Source organism: Saccharomyces kudriavzevii, assembly GCF_947243775.1.
Source record: "Saccharomyces kudriavzevii IFO 1802 strain IFO1802 genome assembly, chromosome: 2".
Taxonomy (NCBI): Eukaryota; Fungi; Ascomycota; class Saccharomycetes; order Saccharomycetales; family Saccharomycetaceae; genus Saccharomyces; species Saccharomyces kudriavzevii.
In genome coordinates this window covers 695,484-720,726 of record NC_079273.1, presented here as the reverse complement: position 1 = coordinate 720,726, position 25,243 = coordinate 695,484, and the positions used below count along the sequence as shown (strand labels likewise).

The 25,243-nt window shown below is 40.8% G+C and overlaps 19 protein-coding genes across 19 annotated transcripts; 10 read left to right on the top strand and 9 right to left on the bottom strand.

Annotated features, from left to right (window-relative positions):
- Window positions 1–71: 71 nt before the first annotated feature.
- Window positions 72–1,034, bottom strand: TSC10 (3-dehydrosphinganine reductase; the record flags this gene model as incomplete). Its single annotated transcript, XM_056230715.1, has 1 exon — window positions 72–1,034. The coding sequence occupies one exon, from the start codon at window positions 1,032–1,034 to the stop codon at window positions 72–74; it is 963 nt and encodes a 320-aa protein (XP_056086249.1).
- A 223-nt stretch (window positions 1,035–1,257) lies between these two features.
- Window positions 1,258–1,857, top strand: YPT10 (Rab family GTPase YPT10; the record flags this gene model as incomplete). The annotated part of the gene is made up of 1 exon (XM_056230703.1): window positions 1,258–1,857. The coding sequence occupies one exon, from the start codon at window positions 1,258–1,260 to the stop codon at window positions 1,855–1,857; it is 600 nt and encodes a 199-aa protein (XP_056086248.1).
- A 34-nt stretch (window positions 1,858–1,891) lies between these two features.
- Window positions 1,892–3,364, bottom strand: SHM1 (glycine hydroxymethyltransferase SHM1; the record flags this gene model as incomplete). The annotated part of the gene is made up of 1 exon (XM_056230692.1): window positions 1,892–3,364. One exon carries the CDS (start codon window positions 3,362–3,364, stop codon window positions 1,892–1,894), a length of 1,473 nt encoding a protein of 490 aa, XP_056086247.1.
- Window positions 3,365–3,579: 215 nt separating this feature from the next.
- On the top strand, window positions 3,580–3,900 carry MIC12 (Mic12p; the record flags this gene model as incomplete). The annotated part of the gene is made up of 1 exon (XM_056230681.1): window positions 3,580–3,900. The coding sequence occupies one exon, from the start codon at window positions 3,580–3,582 to the stop codon at window positions 3,898–3,900; it is 321 nt and encodes a 106-aa protein (XP_056086246.1).
- A 182-nt stretch (window positions 3,901–4,082) lies between these two features.
- Window positions 4,083–4,781, top strand: TAE1 (N-terminal protein methyltransferase; the record flags this gene model as incomplete). Its single annotated transcript, XM_056230670.1, has 1 exon — window positions 4,083–4,781. The coding sequence occupies one exon, from the start codon at window positions 4,083–4,085 to the stop codon at window positions 4,779–4,781; it is 699 nt and encodes a 232-aa protein (XP_056086245.1).
- A 186-nt stretch (window positions 4,782–4,967) lies between these two features.
- RGD1 (GTPase-activating protein RGD1) lies at window positions 4,968–6,950 on the top strand (the record flags this gene model as incomplete). Its single annotated transcript, XM_056230659.1, has 1 exon — window positions 4,968–6,950. One exon carries the CDS (start codon window positions 4,968–4,970, stop codon window positions 6,948–6,950), a length of 1,983 nt encoding a protein of 660 aa, XP_056086244.1.
- Window positions 6,951–7,127: 177 nt separating this feature from the next.
- Window positions 7,128–9,200, bottom strand: SKDI02G3680 (uncharacterized protein; the record flags this gene model as incomplete). Its single annotated transcript, XM_056230648.1, has 1 exon — window positions 7,128–9,200. One exon carries the CDS (start codon window positions 9,198–9,200, stop codon window positions 7,128–7,130), a length of 2,073 nt encoding a protein of 690 aa, XP_056086243.1.
- Window positions 9,201–9,403: 203 nt separating this feature from the next.
- On the top strand, window positions 9,404–9,832 carry SHG1 (Shg1p; the record flags this gene model as incomplete). Its single annotated transcript, XM_056230637.1, has 1 exon — window positions 9,404–9,832. One exon carries the CDS (start codon window positions 9,404–9,406, stop codon window positions 9,830–9,832), a length of 429 nt encoding a protein of 142 aa, XP_056086242.1.
- A 9-nt stretch (window positions 9,833–9,841) lies between these two features.
- Window positions 9,842–10,681, bottom strand: POP4 (RNase P/RNase MRP complex subunit; the record flags this gene model as incomplete). The annotated part of the gene is made up of 1 exon (XM_056230626.1): window positions 9,842–10,681. One exon carries the CDS (start codon window positions 10,679–10,681, stop codon window positions 9,842–9,844), a length of 840 nt encoding a protein of 279 aa, XP_056086241.1.
- Window positions 10,682–11,471: 790 nt separating this feature from the next.
- Window positions 11,472–12,188, top strand: RIB5 (riboflavin synthase; the record flags this gene model as incomplete). Its single annotated transcript, XM_056230615.1, has 1 exon — window positions 11,472–12,188. The coding sequence occupies one exon, from the start codon at window positions 11,472–11,474 to the stop codon at window positions 12,186–12,188; it is 717 nt and encodes a 238-aa protein (XP_056086240.1).
- Window positions 12,189–12,790: 602 nt separating this feature from the next.
- RCF3 (Rcf3p) lies at window positions 12,791–12,949 on the top strand (the record flags this gene model as incomplete). Its single annotated transcript, XM_056230604.1, has 1 exon — window positions 12,791–12,949. The coding sequence occupies one exon, from the start codon at window positions 12,791–12,793 to the stop codon at window positions 12,947–12,949; it is 159 nt and encodes a 52-aa protein (XP_056086239.1).
- A 95-nt stretch (window positions 12,950–13,044) lies between these two features.
- MTC4 (Mtc4p) lies at window positions 13,045–15,099 on the bottom strand (the record flags this gene model as incomplete). Its single annotated transcript, XM_056230592.1, has 1 exon — window positions 13,045–15,099. The coding sequence occupies one exon, from the start codon at window positions 15,097–15,099 to the stop codon at window positions 13,045–13,047; it is 2,055 nt and encodes a 684-aa protein (XP_056086238.1).
- Window positions 15,100–15,281: 182 nt separating this feature from the next.
- TRS20 (TRAPP subunit TRS20) lies at window positions 15,282–15,815 on the top strand (the record flags this gene model as incomplete). Its single annotated transcript, XM_056230581.1, has 1 exon — window positions 15,282–15,815. One exon carries the CDS (start codon window positions 15,282–15,284, stop codon window positions 15,813–15,815), a length of 534 nt encoding a protein of 177 aa, XP_056086237.1.
- A 100-nt stretch (window positions 15,816–15,915) lies between these two features.
- SRB6 (Srb6p) lies at window positions 15,916–16,281 on the bottom strand (the record flags this gene model as incomplete). Its single annotated transcript, XM_056230570.1, has 1 exon — window positions 15,916–16,281. The coding sequence occupies one exon, from the start codon at window positions 16,279–16,281 to the stop codon at window positions 15,916–15,918; it is 366 nt and encodes a 121-aa protein (XP_056086236.1).
- A 210-nt stretch (window positions 16,282–16,491) lies between these two features.
- Window positions 16,492–16,935, bottom strand: DUT1 (bifunctional dITP/dUTP diphosphatase; the record flags this gene model as incomplete). The annotated part of the gene is made up of 1 exon (XM_056230559.1): window positions 16,492–16,935. The coding sequence occupies one exon, from the start codon at window positions 16,933–16,935 to the stop codon at window positions 16,492–16,494; it is 444 nt and encodes a 147-aa protein (XP_056086235.1).
- Window positions 16,936–17,219: 284 nt separating this feature from the next.
- On the bottom strand, window positions 17,220–18,143 carry MRPS5 (mitochondrial 37S ribosomal protein uS5m; the record flags this gene model as incomplete). Its single annotated transcript, XM_056230548.1, has 1 exon — window positions 17,220–18,143. The coding sequence occupies one exon, from the start codon at window positions 18,141–18,143 to the stop codon at window positions 17,220–17,222; it is 924 nt and encodes a 307-aa protein (XP_056086234.1).
- Window positions 18,144–19,364: 1,221 nt separating this feature from the next.
- On the bottom strand, window positions 19,365–20,936 carry SPO23 (Spo23p; the record flags this gene model as incomplete). The annotated part of the gene is made up of 1 exon (XM_056230537.1): window positions 19,365–20,936. One exon carries the CDS (start codon window positions 20,934–20,936, stop codon window positions 19,365–19,367), a length of 1,572 nt encoding a protein of 523 aa, XP_056086233.1.
- Window positions 20,937–21,928: 992 nt separating this feature from the next.
- On the top strand, window positions 21,929–23,035 carry ARO4 (3-deoxy-7-phosphoheptulonate synthase ARO4; the record flags this gene model as incomplete). Its single annotated transcript, XM_056230526.1, has 1 exon — window positions 21,929–23,035. The coding sequence occupies one exon, from the start codon at window positions 21,929–21,931 to the stop codon at window positions 23,033–23,035; it is 1,107 nt and encodes a 368-aa protein (XP_056086232.1).
- A 468-nt stretch (window positions 23,036–23,503) lies between these two features.
- Window positions 23,504–25,162, top strand: HIS7 (imidazoleglycerol-phosphate synthase; the record flags this gene model as incomplete). The annotated part of the gene is made up of 1 exon (XM_056230515.1): window positions 23,504–25,162. One exon carries the CDS (start codon window positions 23,504–23,506, stop codon window positions 25,160–25,162), a length of 1,659 nt encoding a protein of 552 aa, XP_056086231.1.
- Between the last annotated feature and the right edge of the window lie 81 nt (window positions 25,163–25,243).

Genomic DNA, 25,243 nt, shown 5'->3' with positions numbered 1-25,243 from the left:
GGGAACCAGGTTTAGTCCTGCAAGGAGTAAAAGATAGTAATGAAAAAAACAGGGGGAGAGGCAGGAAGCTCTCAATTGGCCTTCTTGCCATCGTTTTCACGGAACCATTTTCTGATATACCAGGAACAGCCGAACATGTAGAAGGGCACGACCAAGATGTTCGATAGGACACCGAAAACCCATTGCAACGCGACAAAGCGACTTTTCTTGACGGTAAGCCCCAGGTCCATTCCCATTATCATCCACCCGACGAAATCTGTAAAGACATCATCGTGGCCTCCGGCCAATGACTTGGCAATAATATCACATGCTTGCTTACATGGAATGGCGTCAGAAGGGCCTTCTATCAACTTCGTGATTTCCGGTTTGGTTACCTGTTCCAGAGTGAAGCCTTCGCTCTCGAAGTTCCCGGGGTAAACACAACTGATACGGAAGTTTGTTAGTTCTTGTCTCAGTATCGCTACGAGTGATTTCATAGCAGCTTTTGCGGGGGCATACTGAGAATAGCCTACAAAGGGGTATAGGGCGGTGACACTCGAAAATATGATGAGGTGGTGCTCCCTGGTTTGTTCAGCAAGAGCCACCTGGTGAGCCACGTTCAAAGTTGTCTTATAGTTAATGTCCATGCCTTGGCTCAATTCATTTCCGCTTAACCCACGGAATAGCTTGGGAACAGACCCACCTGCGCAGCATAACGTTTGCGTGGGAAGCAAATCCAGGTCCCTCAAGACGTCGAACAAGCATTCCACGGACTCGTAGCAAGACAAGTCGCATGGGTAGTAAAACAACCGCTGCTCAGGGTCCAATGGCGCGGCCAATTTGTGTTGCACCTGGCCCTCGTCTATAGTCTCCTTTCTCAAGTGAGCTTCAAGCCTAATCTCATTGCATGTATCGAGCAATTTGGCCTCCGACCTACTGACGACAATGATTTTTGTGTTTTCAGCCTCATTGTAGTATTTTTTCGCAAATTCTTTCCCCAGACCTTGCGAGCCACCAGTGATTAGCACGACTTGGTCTTCTAAAGTGTATTTCATTGCCCGCAAACGATGATACTTACAATCGGCTTCTTTTGGTAACTTCCCTGGACATTACTACAAAGTATAGAGGAACTTGTCTTTGTTTTTTATTTTTCTTGTTTTTTCTTCATTTTTTTCTTGTCACTATTGTTTTCTAGCCTTACGTCCCACGTTAAGGGACAGTGATAGTGAAAAGTACACCAAAAGTATACTCAACACAAAATACGAAAGAAACGTGAACATGGAAGCAACCATCAAAGTGGTATTGCTGGGAGATTCGTCGGTGGGGAAGACCAGCATAGTTACTAGGCTCAAATCTGGCAAATTTCTGGCAAAACATGCAGCTACGATAGGTGCAGCGTTCGTCACGAAGACGATCGAAGTTCCTTGTGGAGACGCAGCTATAGAGAAGCGTATTCATATGGAAATATGGGACACAGCGGGCCAAGAGCGGTATAAGTCGTTAGTGCCGATGTATTACAGGGACGCCAATATTGCCCTGCTCGTGTTTGAATTGGGTGATACGGCTAGTCTACGGTGTGCAATGACATGGTTCCAAGATTTGCAAGACCGTGCGCAGGAAACCCAAGTCATCCTCGTCGGCAATAAGTACGATTTGGTCGGCGAGGAGCGTTCGAAGGAAGTGGATATACCGGCGGAGTTGCAAGGTCTACCGTACGTCCCTGTCAGTGCGAAGACAGGGTACAATTTCGGTGCGCTGAATGACATAGTAATCAGATTGGTTCCTGAAGATCAATTCAAGACGCTATCAAAGGACAATGAGCAGAACAATAGATTAGAAATAAACAAGAAAGGCAGCCGTGGCAGTTGCATATGTTGATACGTAAAGGTATATGTTTTTCAGTTCAAATTATTTAAGCTTCGCCCGGGACAGGGTATTGGCCCACCCAATTGGAAATCTCTTCAGACAAGTTGGCGACCTCACCAGATTCATTACACAACTTCTTGAACTCGTTGAGCCTTGATCTTGCGTCCAGTTTTGTTGTTGGTTCCGATGTTTTCAAGTTTTCAGCCAGTTTGACGGCAGAGTCAATGTATCTGGCAACTTGAGAGAACTCTTCACGGCCAAATCCCCTGGTAGTCATTGCTGGGGTACCTATTCTTAAACCAGATGGGAAAAGAGCGCTTTTGTCACCTGGGATGGTGTTCTTGTTAGCCGCTATATTCAAGGCACTCAAGATGGTTTCCACACGTGCACCATCCACTTGAGTACCGGACAAGTCAATGACGATCAAGTGGTTATCGGTACCGCCAGAAACCAACTTGTAGCCCATCTTGGATAGCTCCTGAGCAAACCATTTACTGTTATCAACAATCTTTTGTTGGTATTCCTTGAATTCAGGGGACATGGCTTGCTTCAGCGCCACGGCCATTGCACCGATGGTGTGGTTATGAGGACCACCTTGATGGCCTGGGAACACGGAGAAGTTGATTTTCTTTTCCAACTCGTATGGAATTTCTTTGCCCTTCTTGGTAACGGATTTGATGCCCTTTCTGAAGAAAATCATGGCACCTCTTGGGCCTCTTAGAGACTTATGAGTGGTTGTGGTGACAATGTCGGAGAACTCAAATGGAGATGGAACAACATCGGCTGCCACAAGGCCGGAGATGTGTGCCATGTCGCTCACCAGGTAAGCGCCGCATTCTTGAGAGATTTCTTTGAATCTGGCGTAATTTATTAGTCTCGAGTATGCAGAAGTACCGGCAACGATGACTTTTGGTCTGAATGCCTTGGCCAACACTTGCAAGTTCTCGTAATCGATCAACCCAGTCGTGTGGTCAACATGGTAGGGCATACTTTGGAAGTACTTGGATATGAAAGAGATGGGTGTTCCTGACTTCAATTGGTATCCATGAGACAAGTGGCCACCATCGGGCAAATCCAATCCCATTAGCCTTTCACCGATGTTCATGATAGCGGAATAGACGTACAAATTGGCAGGAGCCCCGCTCAATGGTTGGACATTAACCCCCCACTTGGCAGGGTCTAACCCGTACAGTTCCAAAGCTCTTGCTTGGCACAAGGACTCGGACTTATCGATGATTTCGTTACCACCGTAGTATCTTTCGCCTGGATAGCCTTCAGAGTACTTGTTTTGCAATTCAGAACCCAGCAGATCCATCACGGCCTTTGAGGTGAAGTTCTCGGACGGAATCAGCGTGATAGAGTGTTTTTGTCTGTAACGTTCTTGTTGCAAGATGTCAAACATCTCCGGATCTCCTTCGGAAACCGGTTTCGAGACCAGCGATTGCGCAGCACTGGTGAGTAGCCCACGACTTTGGACGGTAGCCATTGATTTGGCCAATACGAAGACTCTAGGCAACATGTTTGGAAGGATTGAGACTGAGTATGGAGACGTTGGCTTGCTATTTAGAGGAAGTTTGCTCTTCTCCAAGAGGTGATGGCTTTATTTTTTTTTTTCTTTATCACCACCAATAGGCGGAATCCCAAAAAACAAAAAGTCTGTTCTATGTTGTATTTAGTGAGAAGGGAAGGAAGGGTGGGAAGTTGAGTTGGAGCCAGCAAACAACAGCGATAAGCATGTCGAGAGTGGGTTCATTAATCAGGTCCTTGAAGTGGACTCTTTCTGTGGGAGCCATCGGCTCTGTCATTTATCTCTACAGGTTCAGCAACAACGGCTACTTTTACGATCACGATGCTACATGGTTAAAGCAAGACCACCAAATACAAGACCTGATGGACAGGAAAGAAGTGGCGCCTGGAGGGGCCAAGAACCGCAAACAAGTTGTGATGAATGACGGCACCGCATGGACTAGGACCGTGGGTGAGAGCATGAAGGATATATGGAACGAACAGATAAGAAAGTCAGTCAGTTGGATCTATTCCTGGGGGAAGAATTAGCGACCTGCCGGCTTTCCCCATTGTAACGAGCATGTTCATGTATATAAACCGTAGTAATGACTCTGTGTAAAACTTTATATTCAGAAAAAGTATAAGAAAAAAATTTCTTAACCAGCATTTTTCACACTGGCATTCATAGACGTCAAGATCACCATCGAGAGAAACATACATATCTATTAACAATGGATGTTCCTGCAGACGCCCACATCAACTATGAAGACGCCATCGACTATTGGACAGATGTGGAGGCCACCGTAGACGGTGTCCTAGGTGGATACGGGGAAGGAACGGTAGTGCCCACGATGGATGTGCTAGGGTCCAATCATTTCCTGCGTAAACTAAAATCTAGGATGCTCCCTCAAGAGAACAACGTGAAGTATGCTGCAGACATCGGCGCAGGGATTGGACGTGTAAGCAAAACTATGCTTCACAAGCATGCCGCCAAGATCGACCTTGTGGAACCGGTGAAGCCATTTGTCGAGCAAATGCACACTGAACTGGCTGAACTGAAGCACAAGGACCAAGTTGGACAGATATACGAGGTGGGAATGCAAGACTGGACGCCTGACGCCGGCAAGTACTGGTTAATCTGGTGTCAATGGTGCGTGGGACACTTACCAGACGCAGAATTCGTTGCGTTCTTGAAGAGGTGCGTTGAAGGTCTGCAACCAAACGGGACAATCGTAGTGAAAGAAAATAACACACCTACAGACACCGATGATTTCGACGAGACAGACTCCTCGGTTACAAGATCAGACGCTAAATTCAAGCAACTTTTTGATGAAGCCGGCCTAAAGCTTATTGCCAGTGAAAGACAACGTGGGTTGCCAAGAGAGCTGTACCCAGTGAGAATGTACGCACTCAAGCCCGCCTCCGACTAGAGCCACGGATAGATAGACTTATATAGATACGGCTTTTTTCTGTAATGGCAATGCATTATTTGTGCCATTATATAGACTTTTTTTAAGAAAAAGAGAACCTAAAAAATAAAGAATGTAACAAAATAATAGTGTGCAACGTGGAAACAACCACTTGCAGAGGTCCAAAAGAGCAGCAATATAAACAAGATGGAAGAAACCGCGAGGAAATCAGCTGATACTGTATTAAGTGCGAAATCGTCGCAAGATAGTGGTGCTGATGATTTGGCGCGTCTTTTCAATACGCCAGAGATCGAGAAGGTGCTAAATTCCGATGTGGCAATTAATGCTTTGTTGAGTCGTTTAAAGCAGTCGCTGTTGACCTGCGAAGAGTTTATGAAATTTATTAGGAAGAAATACGTGTTTGAAGAAGAACACGTCCAAGAACTATCTAAACAGTACAAGCATTTTTTCAACGTTGACGGTTCTACCAATTCGTCTTTGAAAAAGATGATTCATGAAGTGTTGGGATTTGATGGGAAGATGGCCCAGGTGAAGCAAAGCTACATCACTGCCTTACAGAAGATGTACTCGGAGATCAATAGTCTCTTATTAACAATGACTAAACTGAGGAAAACAGTAAAGGAAAACAGCAAAAGGTTAGAAAAGGATGTCTCTGATGCTATACATAGCGCAGAAAAGGCTCAGTCTCGCTACAATTCGTTATGTCAGGATTGGGACAAACTAAGAATGACAGACCCTACAAAGACAAAGTTGACCCTGAGGGGTTCTAAGACCACGAAAGAGCAAGAAGAAGAATTGTTAAGGAAAATTGATAATGCCGATCTGGAATATAAGCAAAAGGTAGACCATTCTAACTCCCTAAGAAACACGTTTATAACGAAGGAGAGACCGAGAATTGTTCAAGAACTGAAAGATTTAATCTTGGAGGTCGACACAGCGATGACCATCCAATTACAGAAATACACGATATGGACAGAAAATCTGGTTCTAAATACAGGTGTTACAATAAGCCCATTAGACTCCACCAAGTCCATGAAATCATTTGCCCGGTCTGTTTCGAACGAACGTGATCTTTACAGTTTCTTGAACAAATATAATCAAACTGGGAAACATTCCCTATTGATTAACAAAAACTTGATCCCTGTATCTTATAAAAAGCATCCATCAATGAACCATGGCCAGAAAACTAAGGGTCCTCCAAAATTTGCCGTAGATCCCTCCAGGAATTCTATCCCGAAAAGAATGATATCTACCCACAATGACTCACCATTTTTGAGCAGTAATAATAATGCCAATGCCGCAAATCCTAACAGTATGACGCCGTCTTTTAATACCAACAAACAACTGCCACCTACTATGACCCCATCCCTCTCGTCCGCTAACACCGCTATGTCACCGTCTTCTTCCATTATAACAAGCGACACTACATCATCTATAACAAAGACCTTGGACCCTGGCAACAAGAGTCCACAGATCCCGGAAGAGCTAATTAACTCTCTAGATTCAGATCGTCCAATTTCTCATATTCAAACGAATAACAATATGCCACCCGGTGTCCAAAAAAACTTTAAAACATTTGGTGTGCCGCTAGAGTCACTGATAGAATTCGAGCAAGATATGGTTCCCGCGATAGTGCGTCAGTGTATCTACGTCATCGATAAATTCGGTCTTGATCAAGAAGGCATCTATAGAAAGTCAGCGAATGTACTGGATGTCAGTAAGATAAAGGAAGAAATCGATAAGGATCCTGCTAATATCTCTATGATCTTACCGTCAAAGCCGCATTCAGACTCGGATATATATTTGGTAGGATCATTGCTAAAGACATTTTTCGCATCATTGCCTGACAGTGTATTACCAAAGGCATTATCTTCAGAGATTAAAGTTTCTTTACAAATTGAAGATCCGACGACAAGAAAAAATTACATGCATGGGCTAATATATAATCTGCCGGATGCACAATACTGGACGTTAAGGGCCCTGGTCTTTCATTTGAAAAGAGTTTTAGCACATGAAGCTCGAAATAGAATGAACTTAAGGGCCCTTTGTATAATTTGGGGCCCCACAATCGCGCCTGCAAATCTAGATGATGCTAATGATGTCAATTTTCAAATAATGGCAATGGAAGTGTTATTGGAAGTTTCGGATCAAGCTTTCGAACCTGAATGAACATATTTCTTTCAACTCTTCCACTCTTTTTTATTCACAATCATACATACATTGACACTGTCTATCAAATGTAAGTAAAACAAGGAAAAATATATTTTGAAAAATGTTTGTAATCTGTTGTGCTATTTCATAATCATTCTCTGTAGGACGAGCCATAAATTTGACGCTTTCTTGTTGTTAGATAACCCTCATTGTCGACGTGCTTTGACCAGTATTCTTGTAATTGAAATTAAATGTGTAGACTTTTTGCCCGTCTTTGCCCTCTTTCAATAGTAGTAGCCTCATTTTTGTTAATCTACTTAAATTGTTTAACAGGATTTCACTCCGTTTGCTTGCTGGTAAAACAGCTAGCTTTTCTTGAATAGTGGTTAATGGTAAGGAGTCAGCTTCATTATATAAGTATAATATGCTGGTGGTACACATGTTGGAAACAAGCTTCAAATGAGTATTACTTGTGTTAGCGATGATAATTGGTAGCTCAATCTCAAAAAGATGAAAGGCAAATGCGTCATGCAAAATTTGACCTGCTTCCAATTGTTTATTCGCTAAATCTGGCCAACTATTCGCAAACCATCCGTTGGGCCAAAAGGGTTCGTTCAAGCTCCTGTTTACTTCACAAAGCGACTTGAATTCTTTTTGAGGTAAAAGAATAACGCTTGAAGGGGTTTTGTGAACACTTATTAGCGATACATTCTTTAGTGATTCCATGCTGAATCTAACGAGATTATTTATCGCATAAACCAACGAGGGCTCTAGTGCTGTAAGGGATTCCAGAACCTGTCGTTCTAGGCAATTTTCCATGGTATATAAGTGAGGAAACTTGGTACCATAATATAGAATCCTTTTGAAAATACTCGGCAGATAGTAGACCTGGAAGAACTTTGTATTCTCAGGTAAATAATATCGCAATAGTGATACTACAGCATATATCTGATGAGAATCAAACATAGTAGATGCATCTGATATAGGAGTTTGCTCATTTGTGTAAATCCTAGGGTATAACATGTGCTGCTGCAAAGATTCTTCATTATCCACGAAATGTGTATATTCACCTGTAACAGAAAGTAGCACTTGTATTTTGTTATTGTCATTCAAGGTGTGAGGAGCCATTTTCAGGCTTTGGCTTCGATCTGGAATCTTTGGCGATGCCACCAAGAAATTGTAATCGTTTTTAAATTGAGAGTTTAGGTACTTCATCACCTGAACATGAAAATCTTTAACGTCGATTATATTCTCTTGGAAATTTTTCCTTAACAAGCGCAAGAAATGGACTCCATGTCCCATTGTTCCCACCTGTTCCGGACTAAAATAAGGAAACATATCATTAAGAACCAAGGCATGAATCAATCTTACAACGGTATCATCCTTATTCCATTTTAAAGATCGTATGCGGGCAAAATCTTGAACGAACCTTTCCTTCCCGTAAGGTTGAAATGTATTGTGTATATTTTGAAGGTCACTCAATCTAAGAACGACAGAGGAAATGGAAGAGAACACAAGATTTCTAAATTTCCAGAATAATTCAGCACCGTAAATTCTAATTTGCTCTCCAGTAAATGCATCTATGTGTCCAGCGACATACGCAGCTCTTTCCCAAGGCTTAATCAATTCTCCTAACGGATCGCTGGACTTCTGAAAATCGAAACTTTCGTAAAATCTCGCCAGACCTTCCTTTAGCTTAGTTCGGAATTGACACATGAACTGGTGTTGTCTTTTATTATTTGAAGCCCATTTCCAAGATGAGTATTCCACCATTAGTTTATAAAAGCGTTGAAAGTCGGCCTCTTTATTCGAAGCGTTCCTTTGCCCTCTCCTAACAAACTCATCAAAAGAGGTCACCCAAAATGTTAACAATGTGAAGCCGTTGGTTTGCACTTCAGTCCCGAAATTATCAATCACGGCAAACTTTAACTCGTAGTACTTCTTCACGCCGCAGTATTTCTTGATCTGTCCACTCAAAGCTTGAAAATGAGTCTGATATTCGTAATCTAGATGGAGAAATTGTGAAATATCAGTGTCTGAGGAAAACCGAGAAGAAATAGACGTGACACTGGAAAACAGTGCCTTTTTGATGCATTTATATATGACCGTTTTACCATTTGAGATCTTGCGCTCATAGTGTACAGGAGCTTTTGAACCTGCAATGAGCTGAGCCAGTTTTTCGGATCTTATAACCACCTGTCTTAGATCACTGGTTGCTAGATGACTTATAACATCCTTATATTTTACGACTGCCTCCTGATTTGACATGGATATATAGTAAATTTTGCCTTGAACTTCGCTTCACCACTTCGCTCTATCATAATCATTCCATGAGGTTTTTGCATTCTTTTTTCTTATTCACATTTTGCAGAGGAAAAGTACTAGAGAAACAATATCCAAGAAAATCTATTACTCTATTTAGTGAACAAGATAGAGACTAGGAGAGAGAAAACACAAATCAAAGACTAGAAATGGTGTATAATGAAGAGGATAGTAAAAAATTATTCGACAGGTATAAAAAGGAAGGACATTTTGACAAGTTGAAAAGAGACATATTATCTAGTCCATGGGACGACACGGGAGAAGGAAACGAATCATTTGAGCAGATGCTTCGGGAAAGAGTCGCTATTACAGTAAAAAAAATGGTGAACGAAGATGAGGAATTAATATTTAAGAATAGAGGGCTAACCAGTGCTTTAATTGAGTCACAGTTGGTCAAAGACAGCTACTCAAAATTGAATGACAAAAATGATAAGAATAATGGCGATGATGCGAAAAAGTTTGAATTAGACGCCTATATACGCTCCAAGTTACAAGATCCTAAACTATTAGAAATGATAAAGAGCCAACTCCAGGAAACAGTAAGCTCCAATGAAGAGGAACCAAACGGACAAACGTAGTGGCCCTAACTAATTTTGTATATAGTATAGCATATCATCGCAGCGGCGACTTTTGAACTTCCTACCAGCACGATCAACACTTCTGTATTTGAACCTATCACCCAGTATACTATACCTCAATGCGGAGTCATCGTTATCCGAGATTGGAATTTCAAACTGGAACACTGTGCCCTTCTTCGGTATGCACTTCACCTGGTCTACTAGAGGGCCCTTAACGATCATTACGAAAAATTTTTGAGAGTCCCAGATCACAATGCCCTGGATGCCTATTAAGGTCTTATTTTTGCTCTTGGTAACACGTAATAGCGCACCGTTATAGTCTGCCATAGATAACTTCAATAACGCTGATGATCCATTGAACGCTTTTATATTTTTCGTGATGTTCAAAAGTTCAATAATATAGTTGAGCCATAATTCTTTATACATCGGTACAAAACCATCATACTCCGGCAAAGATTCGTATATCGTTGGGTGCTTCTCTTTCAGGTAGCTTGAAAGATTTGCTTTATCAGTAATTTTATTGTCATGTGCTAATTTCAAACACTTTCTGGCATTTTTCTTACAAGAACTAATAAATTCTCTCAATGCAATTTTAGAATTTTTGCTAATTTTTTGGTAATTTTCCTTCGCTAGCTGTTCGCCTTCACTTTTTGATTGAGAGACGTTTTGCAAATTGTCAAGGTTCAACTTTGATTTTTTTCGTTGCTTTTGGAGTCTAGAAGTCAATCCGCCATCGGTTGGCAATAACAATAAGGTATCTTGCAATCTATTTTCGTTGATCGGTTTTTCAGGATCTTCCAGACATTTCGTAAAAAGACATTCTTTAATGAACGTCTGAGCTCTGTCCATTGCGGGAAATACGAAGGGACTACTATCGATATTTCTTCAGTTTTTCATAGACCTTTGTTCTTCGCTTACACTCATCGTATATTTTTGCTGGAGCATTTCAAGGAACATTTTTCACAGCTTCGCCGGTCGGGTAAAGTCAAACTAGCTTAATATCAACGTCGCATAGAAACTCTCCATAGATACAATCATAGGGGATGAACTTTTTGAACCGATGTAGAGAAAAAAAATAATGGCTAGAAAAAACGGCATGAGGTTCCTTAGCTTATCAACCTCGGATAGAGCTTCTCTGGGTAATTCGACATCTGTGGAATTTCAATCATACCCAAAACGATTTTTCAGATCTTAAAAAAATGGGACACCTTACTTACACAGTTACAGAATCCCCTCCTCATTGAAAAATTCAGATTTCACCTCTACCCTTTATTCTTTGCGCTCAAATGGCCCGGCTTTCGTCCCTTTTTGCACCACTCCAATCCATGCTCTCTTCCTGTTGCCTCCTTGTATATACATCACGTTTCTTTATCGTTGACTCAATCTCTCATTTCATTTGCTGTCTAAAAACTCCTCTTCCACACTATATTCGAAGCTATTTCATATAAAAACAGATTAGCCGCCCATTTATATATCTCCGGGTAGGCTTATTTCCACTTTTCCTTTTTCGCTAATCTCCGCGGAGGTCGACAAGACTTGCCATAGTATTACTCATATTGCAGGTTTACAGTGGTATAAGGGAATACGACATCCTATATATATACTAAATCGATGAATAAGCTATCAGCGCAACAGGGCAATGTTCACTGGTATTGTAGAGTGCATAGGAACCGTTTTAGAAAATAATCCGTACGACGACACGGAAAGTGGAGGCCAAGGTGTTTCTATCACTATCGGCAACGCCGAAAGTATTCTTTCTGACTGCCATGTCGGAGATTCGATAGCTGTAAACGGAATATGTCTCACAGTGACCGAATTTGATAGTGCGTCTTTTAAAGTTGGGATATCGCCGGAGACTAGCAAGAGAACCAACGTCGCTTCCTGGGCCCAGGGAGCCAAAGTCAACTTGGAGAGAGCGGTGTCTCAAGACGTGAGGTTCGGTGGCCATTATGTGCAGGGACATGTAGATACTGTTGCCAATATTGTTTCAAGGGAACCTGAGGGAAACTCAATTATATTTGGGTTTCAGTTAAGAGATCAAGAGTATTTCAAGTACATAGTGGAAAAAGGGTTCATTTGCATTGACGGGACCTCTTTGACAGTAACGCAAGTTGACGATCTTTCAGAGGGCGGTGCCTTTTATATCAGTATGATCAAGCACACCCAAGACAATGTTATCATGCCTTTAAAGACATTTGGTGACGAAGTCAACATCGAGGTAGACTTGACGGGGAAGATTATTGAGAAGCAAATCTTGCTGACTTTGGAAGATCAAATATCAAAGAAGGATAGCACTTTGAATACCATGATCACGAAAATTATAGAAGAAAATGTTAAAAACTATCTAAGTAAATAGAAAATTTACGTAACTAGACCCTTCAACAAGCCTTCGAAAACTACCTTTGCAAACTGCTTTGTAAATTACCTTCCAACAGTAAGCTACCGGCAAGACACTACTAACGACAACTGCTGTCAGCGAGAGCACTGGTGTGGTTAACCTTAATTTTGGTGCATCATGTTTCTCTAGCTTCACGTGACACATATTGGACCAATTTTCTTCATTTGCTCCACTTTTTTTTCTATATCGGTGGGAAAGGGACTTCTGAAGTACTACTACTATAATTGACTGCCATTAGATACAACGACACAGAAACTAGCATCATGGGTGGTAGCGTTCTTCCCATTCATTATGACCCCAAAACTGTCAAACAATTAACGAAAGAAGTATGCAAAAAATCTCGTTTTTAACTTCTCTCCTATTAAACAAAGAATGCATTGCTAACACAATTTTACTTTTCTTTATTCTCTTATCTGTAGATTACAGTGGCATCATGTGTAGGGGCTGCCCAAGGTGCTCTATTGAGCATTGTTACGGCGCTGCTGCTAAGAAGATTTTCTTCAGTGTATAGGAACGTCAGGACTCAAGTACGTGTATTTTACCATTGTTCTTGGATTTCGATGGGAGTTGTTTTCAGAGCTGACAAGCAATTGCTTAAATTCCAAACAAATTATTACCGAGAGGAACAGAAAAGAAGAGAAAAGATTTTGGACGAGGCTGCAGAAAGGGGTCTGTTTTTGGAAGACGACAGTTTGAATTCTTCTAGATCAACAACATGAAGAGCTGTTTTCATGTGCACATCATCTACTTATATATTCCTTTATACATATCATCGCGGATAGTTCTACCGCTATAAGTATTTTCAATCCATAATCTACCACAGCAATGCTTGGATTATTTTTAAGACTAAACAAATGATGAATCGAACACTCCTCAAGATACTGAAAAAAAACCAAATTGTCCAAAGGACCAAAACGATACCAAATTCTAATAATCGATATATGGTCTTGGTCATCTTTTGGGCTCTCATCACTTTCACTGTGACATACCTTTCCGTGTTTTCTTGGAACAGTTTCAACTTCAACGTCAGTGTTGTGTTTATATCACTAAGAATCCTGTCACTTGATGAAATCAGCGTTTCTACACGGATTGAATAGTCATTCAAAAGTTTTGATGTCCAATCATTACCTAACTTCAAAACTTTGTTCAGTTCATTATCGTATTTGGCCAATGCATCCGCAGTCTTCTGGATGTTTGTATCTGCGTCTTGTGTGATCTCAATTTCGTTCCTACGGACAATTTCTCTCCTCTTCACTATGTCATGTGTCTCTCTTCTATGCTGCATCATAGCTACAGTACTCATAATATACCTGGTATCATGCCAGTACCTTTGCAATTGTTCGTCTACCTGCAAAGTGTCTTTCAACATCCCCACGTGCTCGCTATTCCCACTAGTAGTCCTCTCCCTGGGCACACCCTCGTAAATGCTGCCAACGCCATTTGAAATTTCCTGATCACTCTCATGAACCTCTCCATTTTCTCCTCGTAATGAGTTAGTGCTGCTTTTCCCCCTCAAGGTATGAACCGGCACCTCACTTAGTAAACTTTGCCGTATTATGGCGTCTTTTCCGTTATCAACCGGTGTTTTGTAAGTTTCCCCATTTCCGAACGTAATACCGATACTACTCTTACTACTGTTGGTACTAATACTGGCCCCGTTATTGCTGCTCCGTCTACTGGCGGGTTCATTGCTTATAGCGGGCGTCAAAAGGACCTGCTTTTCGAGGGCAGGCGTAGTTTTCTTGGGTGATCTTGACCATCCCCTTGATGTCTTACTAATGATTTTTTCAAGACCGTTCTTTCTTGATTTCTCGTTTTCTGAAGAGCTTGCTGATTTTGAGCGATAGTGTTTGGAGTTTCTTTTTCCACTGGTACTTCCGCCACTGCTGCCTTTAACTTCAATGATTAAGGATCCTTGATCTGATGAGGTGTTTGTGACTGTATTAGTCATCGGTACTTCCAAGTGAATATGACTTAAATTCAAATCCGATTTCTTGTTTTTTGCAATCTGTGCGTCTGGAGTAGTTGCAGTCCTCATTATCGTGCTATTGCCGTTATGATTACTCAGATCCTCTTCATTGGTCACAACCCTTTTCGGTGTCAATGATTGAGCATTTGAATGAACTGAATTGGCTGTGCGGACTTTCGAGTGATGACTCAGACGGCTTCTATGACGAATATGATGGTTGCGATGTCGATGAGAGGACGATGATCCGCTCGATTCGGAAGAGCGGTTATAAGAACGAAACCAAAGCTTGCCTTGAGGGTTCACTAATTCCTCCCAGTGCGAAGTTCTCCAAGTCAAATCCATATATTTCTCGTTTATATCTACAAACCATGGCATTTTCTTATTAGGCTTCCTAGAAAACTGTTTAATGGCAATTATAGGATGCTTTGTAGTGTAAAACTCTCTCGTAGGCAATTCATGGTGCTTTTTTTTTAATTTTCGATTTCTAATGACTTGTAATGGGTTGTACACTCCTTCAACACCTTCATGATGGTTTTGGGAACTATCAATTGAGATGCAACGTTCCAGTATACTATAGTAGTAGTCCAGGTATATTCTCACCCTATCCGCTTTTATTCTTGTACTTCTTGGTATGGGAGGCATGGGACTTACTGAATTTTCTTGTCGATTTTTGATATACTCTGTTCCTAATTCAGATGTCTTCGTTGATATTGGTACACCTTCAGAAGAAGCAGTTAGGGGCCTACTGAAATTCAAGTCGTCCATTAATCCAAATTTATTATCAATGAGTAGTTTGGTAACTAATTTTATCTTTTGGGGGTTTACCGTCTCCACTGCGCCATCACTGTTTCGAAGTTGTTGTTGTCCATTCTTTTGATGGTGCTCATTTGAGAGAGTCATCTTCCACAATTTCAGAGTGCCTCCTCCTTTTCTATATGTTTTAAGATCATTCTCCCTTTTGTCTCTTCAAAGCCTTCTCATCAACTTTTTTTCAAAATATATCAATGTGTATCGAAAAAACGAAGAAGGCAAACAGCAATACAAAAGAATAATACGCGAACACATACAAAGCTCGTTTAAAAATGCCTCAATATTTTGCCATCATTGGTAAGAAGGACAATCCCGTCTATGAAATCGAGTTTACCAGCCCACAAAATCTCCAGGGCTTCCCGCAGGATTTGAAAGAATTAAATCCATTTATATTGCACGCATCACTGGATATCGTTGAAGACTTACAATGGCAGCTCAACCCGACATCCCAATTAAATGGCGGTGGAAATGGCGGCAATGGATCCAATAGTGGTGGTGGGTTCCTTCGATCTAGGACCGTAAACAATACCGATAATTGCTACTTGGGGAAAGTAGATCACTTTTATGGACTAGCCATAACGGCCTATATCAGTTATGGTGGCATGAAATTTGTAATGATTCATGGGAACTCAGCTAACAGTAATGTGGTGATTGACGATAATAACATAAAGTCTTTTTATCAAGAGGTTCACGAACTATACCTTAAGACACTGATGAACCCGTTTTATAAGATCACTGACCCTATTACGAGCCCGGCATTCGATTCCAGGGTACGGACGTTGGCACGTAAGCACCTTTCTAAATGAAGGGAAAAGATAAAACAGATTTTTTATGGTGTGTATATATGTAGTATGTAGGTTTTTTTGATTTTTCTTTTGGCCAAATTATTGATAAATATTTGTCTCCTCATGTAGTCTGTTCCGCTATAAACGTTTCTATACAATTATCCAATAACTGTCCTATCCGCTCCTCATCGAAACGAGGCTCCTCTGAATGTTCCATCACAGGTATTTGGTTCAGTAGCCACTTTTCCTTTATTGATCTGGTTAGGCTCAACAAATCTTGAACGTTTTTGATCAGTTGCATGGTCTGATTGTTCACCATCATGACACTAGTGGTGGCTATCGCGAGTTCGGAGTTTTCTTGTGTAAACGAATCCTCATCGTCGTTGTTTCTATCCGCTATCGCGGTCATATTTATCAGTTCTGCCAGTTTGACGGATAGTATCGCCCTCGTTTGTTCGAGTTTTTCATGAAGTGCCTGATTGCTCATCCTGTCGTAACAAACAATGCAAGTTGCTTACCATTACAAGCTCAGACCGCTCAACAAAAGACCAGCGTATGCTACTGTTTGATCTATAATTAGTTAAAAACTGCCAGTAATTCCTTACCATTACCAATTTCGGTGATGCAGGCCGGGTCACACGTGATATTCTGTGATACTATAATACATTATATAGGATTAAAAAGTACATATATTAATTCAGTGACCAGTGCTGCCAAAGCCACCAGCTCCTCTTGCACTTTCTTCTAGCGAGTCCACGACAACGATCTGAGCGTTGTCAATAATCTTTTCGAGAATCAATTGCGCTACGCGGTCTCCTTTCGTGATCGCGAAATCCTTCTGCGAATGGTTGAATAAGATAACCTTAACCTCTCCGGTGTAGTCTCTGTCGACAACACCAGCACCGGTTTGAATACCGTTTTTAACTGCCAGACCTGATCTTGGCGCAATACGACCGTAGGTACCGACCGGTACAGTAAATGAAATATCGGTGGAAACCATACCTTGGCCCATGGCTGGGATGGTAACATCCTCGGAGGCGTAGATATCATATCCCGCAGCAGTGACAGAACCCTTAGTGGGAACAGTGGCGTTTGCTGAGCGCAATTGAATCTTTAACACATCGTTACTGGTGGTAGTCATTTTGCTTTTTTGGCTTGCTATATTAGTACACTTGTCTTCCTCGAAAGGTTCACTTTTCTATTTTAAGTTAAGAAAATATCAACGCGTAATCATTTCTCTCTCCATTATTTTCAAATAGTAAATCAGGAACTATTGAGAAAAGAAAAACTCAGATGCGCAAAGAAAAAACAGGAAAAAGAGGGGAAAAAAGTGTGCTAGGTTGTGTAAAGTATTTACAGGCGTTTGCTATTATTATGTATATTTATGTGAGATGAGGAATATGGCGTGCATATGTATATAGCACTTCAGCTTGAATAATAAACATTTCTGACATCAACAAGCTTCTTTCCTCTGCCCAGCGCAACTTCATCCAGCGTCTTTTGTGCTTTCATGAAAGCCTCAATGGTGCCCTTGGCTATATTCATGTCATTCCTGGATTTGTATACCTTCCCACTTAAATCTTTGATACCTGCACATTCACAGATTTCAAAAATTACATGATTTACACGGAGTCCAAACCCGGGCTTGGCACTTCTTAAATGTAATTTCACACCGTGATACCTAAAGTCTATATCACCGTAAATGGTTCTGTTTTCATATCTGGGTATCTCCTTCAGGTTTCTCACTGCGTCCCAATGAGCCTTGAAGATGGCCTTGGACATTTCCTCACGGGACTTCCCCTCTCCCAAACCCACCATACCATTCTTATCACCAACGACAACCAAGGCATAAAATGATGCAATTTTACCCTTACCGGTCTGATTCGATACTCTTTTCATCACCAGTGGCTTCATAGTTAACTTCCTGGTTATATAATCAGGGTCCACGCCTGTCTGTTTTTGCAGCCCTGCGGCAACATCCGCATTCTTTGACTTTCTACCGCTCTCGTTGGGCATGCTGACTCCTGGAGGCAAAATATTACCTTCTCCGGGCAGCGGCTGTTGAACTTGATCCCATCTAAATGTGGTGAAGTTATTGTCCTCTTCTTGAGCGTGAAGATGGGGCATGCCTGGTTTGTAATCCCAAAAAGGATGTATCTTGGTGAAATCGTCCAAATAGGGAGGTGCAAATTCGACATTACGAGACACTTTGAACTTTGTATCTTGTGGTATTGTTTGTTGAGCAAGTTTTATGGATTTTAGTAGACTTTCAGGATAGTACCTTGACAATAGCGACTCATCATAGCGTTGTAAATAGCGAATACTAGTTGAAAATTGCCTTTTGAACATCCTTGTCTAGTAATATAGGCAAATATGCTTTCCCTTACGTTCGACAGTTCGGTTCGACAGCAAATAATGTTAGCACTTTCAATATAGTACTTGCACCGTTTTTGTCAATTCGCCTTTTTCTATTTTCTGAGGAGCTTTTCCACCGCGATGGAAAAAAGTCCACTGCAGTTAATTTGCAGGATATACATGTCGTACTCCTAACTTTCCTGGCAGAGTTCCTAATGATGCGTTTGCATTGTTTTTCTTTTGGTTTTCAAAAACTACTGAAATAACTAACTGTTATAAAACTCGAAGAAAATATTTAGCGCTTGTCGTTACGGGAGTGAGTATGAATTTTTTGAGGAGTTTACTCTAACGAGAATTCAGTGCCTCACTCTACAAGTCTTGTTCCTAGGCCTCTGGTATAGGATATATAATGTTTGACACTGTATTTCTTCGCTTCGTTCAAGGGAATTGATATAGCATCATAAGGTGGAGAGTAAGTAAAGTTACTGCCCGAAGTGGCATGTCTAATTTTCTACGTGCGTGTTCTCTAAGAAGTATGTTTCCATAGCGCAAAGAGATCAGGCACTCTATAATTGAGGAACTTGATAAGCTGTTTCACTATGTATGTTTTTCTCCCATTATCATAAACGTTCATCGTAGTACGTGCGAGCATTTTGGTCGGAAATCAGTTTAACGGCGATTAATATTTCCAAAACAGCATATATCGTTTACATTGCCCCTTAACGTCTACCTTGTTCGTTAGTGGTAGTGTTGAGGGACATTGCCACATTTTAAGCGGCCGTGTTCTCATGTATCAGTGTCGTTGGAGCTTGATCTTACCGGCATCCGCCAATTTAGAAAAGATTTGGATAAATATTCACCATGAAGAAAAAACTCCCCCAATATTATTTACTCAGTAAAACCGTATCCTACTCCCTCACTGTATGTGGCGCTTCCACTTTGGGGGAGTTCAAAATATCTTAATGTGCATAGGCCGGCCCAAAACAAATACGATAAATCATCCCACAAAAGGCTCTTTAGGGGTTACTTGACTTAAGTTGGCTATTTTTCAAAATACAGCAGTTGACGAATACTAAACGATAGGTCTCGTAAATTTGAGTACGTAGATACATAGTGTAAAAAATACAAATCAAAATAGTATGTGTATATCATGCAAACAACTGGAGAAAGAGAAAAAAGGAAATATGACAACATTATTCGAGGGCGTCTGAACTTTCAGTTATCACCCTCCACTGTTACCGTCGAATATAGAGGGGGTTCATCTTGTAAATCACTAATGTTCTCGAATTTTTCATATTTTGGTAACAAAGAGCTGGTTGAAATATCGCTATCACCAACAAAAACTGGAAAATTCACTGTAACACGATAGGTTTTCCTCACTTCTAGGCCTTCAATCACTTCGTTCTTGCTGTAATTTATTCTGAACAACAGTAAATGGGTCACTTTGAGGGCAGCGTAATTGGGATAGAATGAACTTGCTTCGAAGTAAAATGTTTTAAACCAGCTTGGTAGGCCATCGGCATAATTCGGAATAATAACGTCATCAAAGCAAAATCCATAAACTGTTTTGTCAGAATCGAAACTTTGGCTTTCGACAGTTCTTAATAAATACTCTGATTTCTTAATATATGGCTCCGGTAGTATATCCATGGTCTTCAAATCAATACTTGGTATTGCCATTCTTTGAGCCACTGCCAAAGAGGCGTCATGTAATTCGACAGATGGATCTTTCTTTACAATTGATAAGATCATTTGGAAGGGTATGCCGATTTCAATTAATTTGGAATTCCCGATGACAGAAACTACTACATCACTTGCCGCATTGTACGACCTTAATTGGAACATTTCAAATTTGAGCATGTTTGTTGAAGGCAGCACTCTTTTAACTTTAATCTCTTCCGTTAGAATAATCTTATCTGTGATATTCTCATTTTTTGAGAACTTGAGGAAGCCTTTAGGTTTACTTGGTATTCTCATTATTGAAGTGGAACTTTCTATTCGGAAGTGTGTCTTCCCAAAGAAGGATGAGAAAGTGGCTGGAAACGTGTTTGCTTGAAGCGTAAAGGTAAATGGGTAATCATACGTGCCTCTTGCAAGTAGGATTTTCTGGTCACTTGAGGAATGGTGTGTGACTTTCAACTGCTGCTTGGGATAGCTCGACGATTCGAAGAATTCCGTATTATTCAGTTCCTTGATGATTTTGCTACTGCTAGTGTTTTCGCCTGTTCCCGAATCAACAAAACATGCATATTCCTTAGTGAAGCATTTCAGAGAAATCGATTGGGAAGTAATCAAAAGCGCCTGATCATCTCTATCGATATGTATCCTTATTTTCCCCCTTATTTGAAGAGGGGTGACGTTTTCTCTTTCAATATTTTCTGCTACATTTTCCAATGAAGAATCGTAATACACTGGGAAATCGGTATTTAATTGTAAGTCACAAAACATTAACGTTTTGTATTTGTTATCCAGGCACAATTCAATGCTGTAACCACTTTTCTTATCCCTTGATGTGGCTACATAGGGGTTCTCGTAAAGCCGTAGTGAATCGTAACAATATTCAAGATCCGTCTTTGCCTTTTTAATTGTCGTGCCACCATTTTTTAATTTTTTCAACTGAATTAATTTCTTTGGCAAACCGTTGGTAAGATCTTCAGTACCCAAATCTTCATTTATTTGGAATTGTGTACTATCTCCGGTGAGAGTCGTAGATCTGCTTGGTATATTCTCCGACAGTACTTGCGAAACTTCAGAACTCAGTGAAGTAGATGAACTCGAAAACAGCATTAGTAAAAGGAAGAAAGAGGTGTTATTCGTCTCATTTGTCGTTCCAGGAACAAGAACAAACAAACGGGTGTTTGAATTTCCAGTAGCAAATCTCAAGATGGCATTATCTCTCTCTTTATCAGGGAGTAGCCGCCCAAAATTTGCGACGTTTTCGCTAACTATTTTGTGACACAAAGACGAAAAAAAAAAAAAAAAGACAAAATGAACAAGATTCTAAGGTGCAGCATTGGTAAGTATCAATAAACTGGGCAGTCCCCATACATCCTAGAAAACGGACAAGAGTAAGCCTCGCAATGAAGATGAGAGTAATTCAATCGCTTACCGAAAGCCTATGTATAGAAAGGCATGGTAGTTTTTGACACCTTCCGTAATTATACGCTTAATAAGAAAGTGAAGAAAAAGAAACTGCTTCACTGACGCGCAATGGAAAAAACCCAAGCACGTGATCAACATGAATTATACATTCGTAAATTTAAGGATGTGAACATATATATTCTCACTATTCCATTAGCCCATGAGGCTGTATGAGCTGAAGTTGTCGAAGCCCCACGCAATACTGTGCAGTCAAATTGTCTGCCGGGGCAGCAATGTTGCTTAACAAAGAGGAGAAGACATATGGCAGAACCTTTAAAAAACGTGGCCCCACTCACAGAACCCTGCGCATTTTGTACGTCGCTGCGCAATGACTCAGCGGCGAAGTGAAAAATTTTTTGCTTGAAATTTTGGAAGAAAAAGTGCTAGACTCATTGCTAACTCAATGAATGCACCGTGATCAAATCCAATCAACGTCTAATTTCATATTAATACTAAAGCATTTTTCTCCTTTTTTCTTCCTTTCATACATCCCTTCTGTATATAATGTGTTCATTTTCTTTTCTACCCTTAGCAATTTTATAGAAGTGGTGAAGAATAGCAAGAAGAACCTTTCTTTTTATATCCTTTTATTTTACATATTTAACCGCTGTAATAGTAAACACATTAAACGATCAGAAATGAGTGAAATGTTCGGTGCTAAAGGTATGGGCAAGGTAAACGAAGGTGCTGAGGAAGATGTTAGAATTCAAGGTTACGACCCATTGGCCTCTCCAGCTCTTCTTCAGGTGCAAATCCCAGCTACACCAACTTCTTTAGAAACTGCCAAGAGAGGTAGAAGGGAAGCTATAGATATCATCACCGGCAAGGACGACAGGGTTCTTGTTATTGTCGGGCCCTGCTCTATTCACGATTTAGAAGCTGCTCAAGAGTATGCTCTAAAACTAAAGAAATTATCCGATGAATTAAAGGGTGATTTGTCTGTCATCATGAGAGCATACCTAGAAAAGCCAAGAACCACCGTTGGCTGGAAAGGTCTTATCAATGATCCTGATGTTAACAACACTTTTAACATCAACAAGGGTTTGCAATCCGCCAGACAGTTGTTCGTCAACTTGACAAATATAGGTTTGCCAATTGGTTCTGAAATGCTGGATACCATTTCTCCTCAATACCTGGCTGATTTGGTCTCCTTCGGTGCCATTGGTGCCAGGACTACCGAATCCCAGTTACACAGAGAATTGGCCTCTGGTTTATCTTTCCCAGTCGGTTTCAAGAACGGTACCGATGGTACTTTGAACGTCGCTGTGGATGCCTGTCAAGCCGCTGCTCATTCTCATCACTTCATGGGTGTTACCAAGCACGGTGTTGCTGCCATCACCACCACTAAGGGTAATGAACACTGTTTCGTCATCTTGAGAGGTGGTAAGAAAGGTACCAACTACGATGCCAAATCCGTTGCCGAGGCCAAGGCTCAATTGCCTGCCGGTTCTAATGGTTTAATGATCGACTACTCTCACGGTAACTCCAACAAGGACTTCAGAAATCAACCAAAGGTGAACGACGTCGTCTGCGAACAAATCGCTAACGGTGATAACGCTATCACCGGTGTCATGATCGAATCCAACATCAACGAAGGCAACCAAGGTATCCCAGCTGAAGGTAAGTCTGGCTTGAAGTACGGTGTTTCTATCACCGATGCTTGTATAAGTTGGGAAACCACTGAAGATGTCTTGAGAAAGTTGGCTGCTGCCGTCAGACAAAGAAGAGAAGTTAACAAGAAATAAATGTTTTAATGATATATGTAACGTACATTCTTTCCTCTACTGCCCAATTCGTATTATTTAATTGTGTTTAGCGCTATTTACTCACCATTTACTTACTGAAAAAAAAGTCCAGTTTCTAAGATGCACGTTCGATGCATTTTTTCATTGGTTTGCAGATATAATACTATCACTTACCTGCCTGTAAGAAGAAAAAAATTACTTTGAGTCATATCATCGCATCGTCTGAAAAGTCATTTTTCTCTTCCTTCACGGACAAGTTAAGTGATTAAGAAAGAATGGAAAATTCATTGAAAAAGAGTCAGTCAGGCATTGAAATTTACTAAAAGAACGATTTCTCATTAGCTTTTCAGGACGAACCACGAAACTTAAAAGAAAGAAAGAAGGACTCTAGAATTGATTTTTGTCTATCTTTGACCTAACTTTGTGAACGATAAGAGGTGAAAAAAATACAACCAAAAAAAAAAAGAAATGTCAGTGGTCCACGTGATTGATGTTGAAAGTGGTAATCTACAATCATTAACCAACGCAATCGAGCATTTAGGATACCAAGTCCAACTGGTAAAATCCCCAAAGGATTTAGACGTAAAGAAGACGTCAAAATTGATTTTACCAGGTGTTGGAAACTATGGCCATTTCGTCGACAATTTATTCAGTAGAGGATTTGAGAGGCCAATAAAAAACTATATTGAATCCGGCAAACCAATAATGGGCATTTGTGTTGGTTTGCAAGCGATGTTTGCTGGCTCTGTGGAAAGCCCTAAGAGTCCAGGTCTAGATTACATTGACTTCAAATTGTCCAGGTTTGACGATTCGGAAAAACCTGTTCCAGAAATAGGTTGGAACTCTTGTGTTCCCTCGGAAGACCTATTTCTTGGATTAGATCCATATAAAAGATACTACTTCGTCCATTCCTTTGCCGCCATTTTAGACGCAGAAACTGAAAAGAACTTACGAAGCGATGGCTGGAAAATTGCCAAGGCCAAATACGGTTCACAAGAGTTTATTGCGGCCATTAACAAAAATAACATCTTTGCCACCCAATTTCACCCAGAAAAATCCGGCAAAGCTGGTTTAGATGTTATTGAGAATTTTTTGAAGCAACAGAATCCTTTTATTCCAAACTATAGCCCGGAGGAGAAGAAGCTGCTGGTCAATGACTATTCAAACTATGGTCTAACACGTAGAATTATCGCATGTCTTGATGTTCGTACTAATGACCAAGGTGACTTAGTGGTCACTAAAGGTGACCAATACGATGTGCGTGAAAAGGGTGATGGCAAAGATGTTAGGAACCTTGGTAAGCCTGTCCAACTGGCACAGAAATATTATCAACAAGGTGCAGACGAGGTTACATTCTTGAACATAACTTCCTTTAGAGACTGCCCCTTGAAGGACACTCCAATGCTTGAAGTCTTGAGACAAGCTGCGAAGACGGTGTTTGTACCATTGACAGTTGGTGGCGGTATCAAAGATATTGTCGATGTCGATGGAACTAAAATTCCTGCCCTAGAGGTTGCAAGTCTATATTTCAGATCCGGCGCTGATAAAGTGTCGATTGGTACAGATGCAGTTTATGCAGCCGAAAAATATTACAACTTGGGAGGTAAAGGGGATGGAACATCACCAATAGAGGCTATCTCTAAAGCATATGGTGCTCAGGCCGTCGTTATTTCTGTGGATCCCAAAAGAGTATATGTAAATTCATCAGCAGATACGAAGAATAAAGTCTTCGAGACAAAATATTTGGGCCCTAACGGACAGAAGTATTGTTGGTATCAATGTACAATCAAAGGTGGAAGAGAATCTAGAGACCTCGGTGTGTGGGAATTAACAAGGGCGTGTGAAGCTCTAGGTGCAGGTGAAATTTTACTCAACTGCATAGACAAGGATGGTTCTAATTCTGGTTATGATCTAGAATTGATAAAACACGTTAAGGAGGCAGTCAGAATTCCCGTCATCGCTTCGAGTGGCGCCGGTGTTCCTGCCCATTTTGAAGAAGCTTTCCTCAAGACCCATGCAGATGCTTGTTTAGGTGCAGGTATGTTCCACAGAAGTGAATTCACTGTTGATGATGTGAAGGAATATTTACTTGAGCACGGATTGAAAGTCAGAATGGATAAAGAATGATAAAGTTACTTATGTATAATCCATACACTTAACTCTAATTCTATATACGCAGTAATGATAGATTTCAAAAATCAAACATTT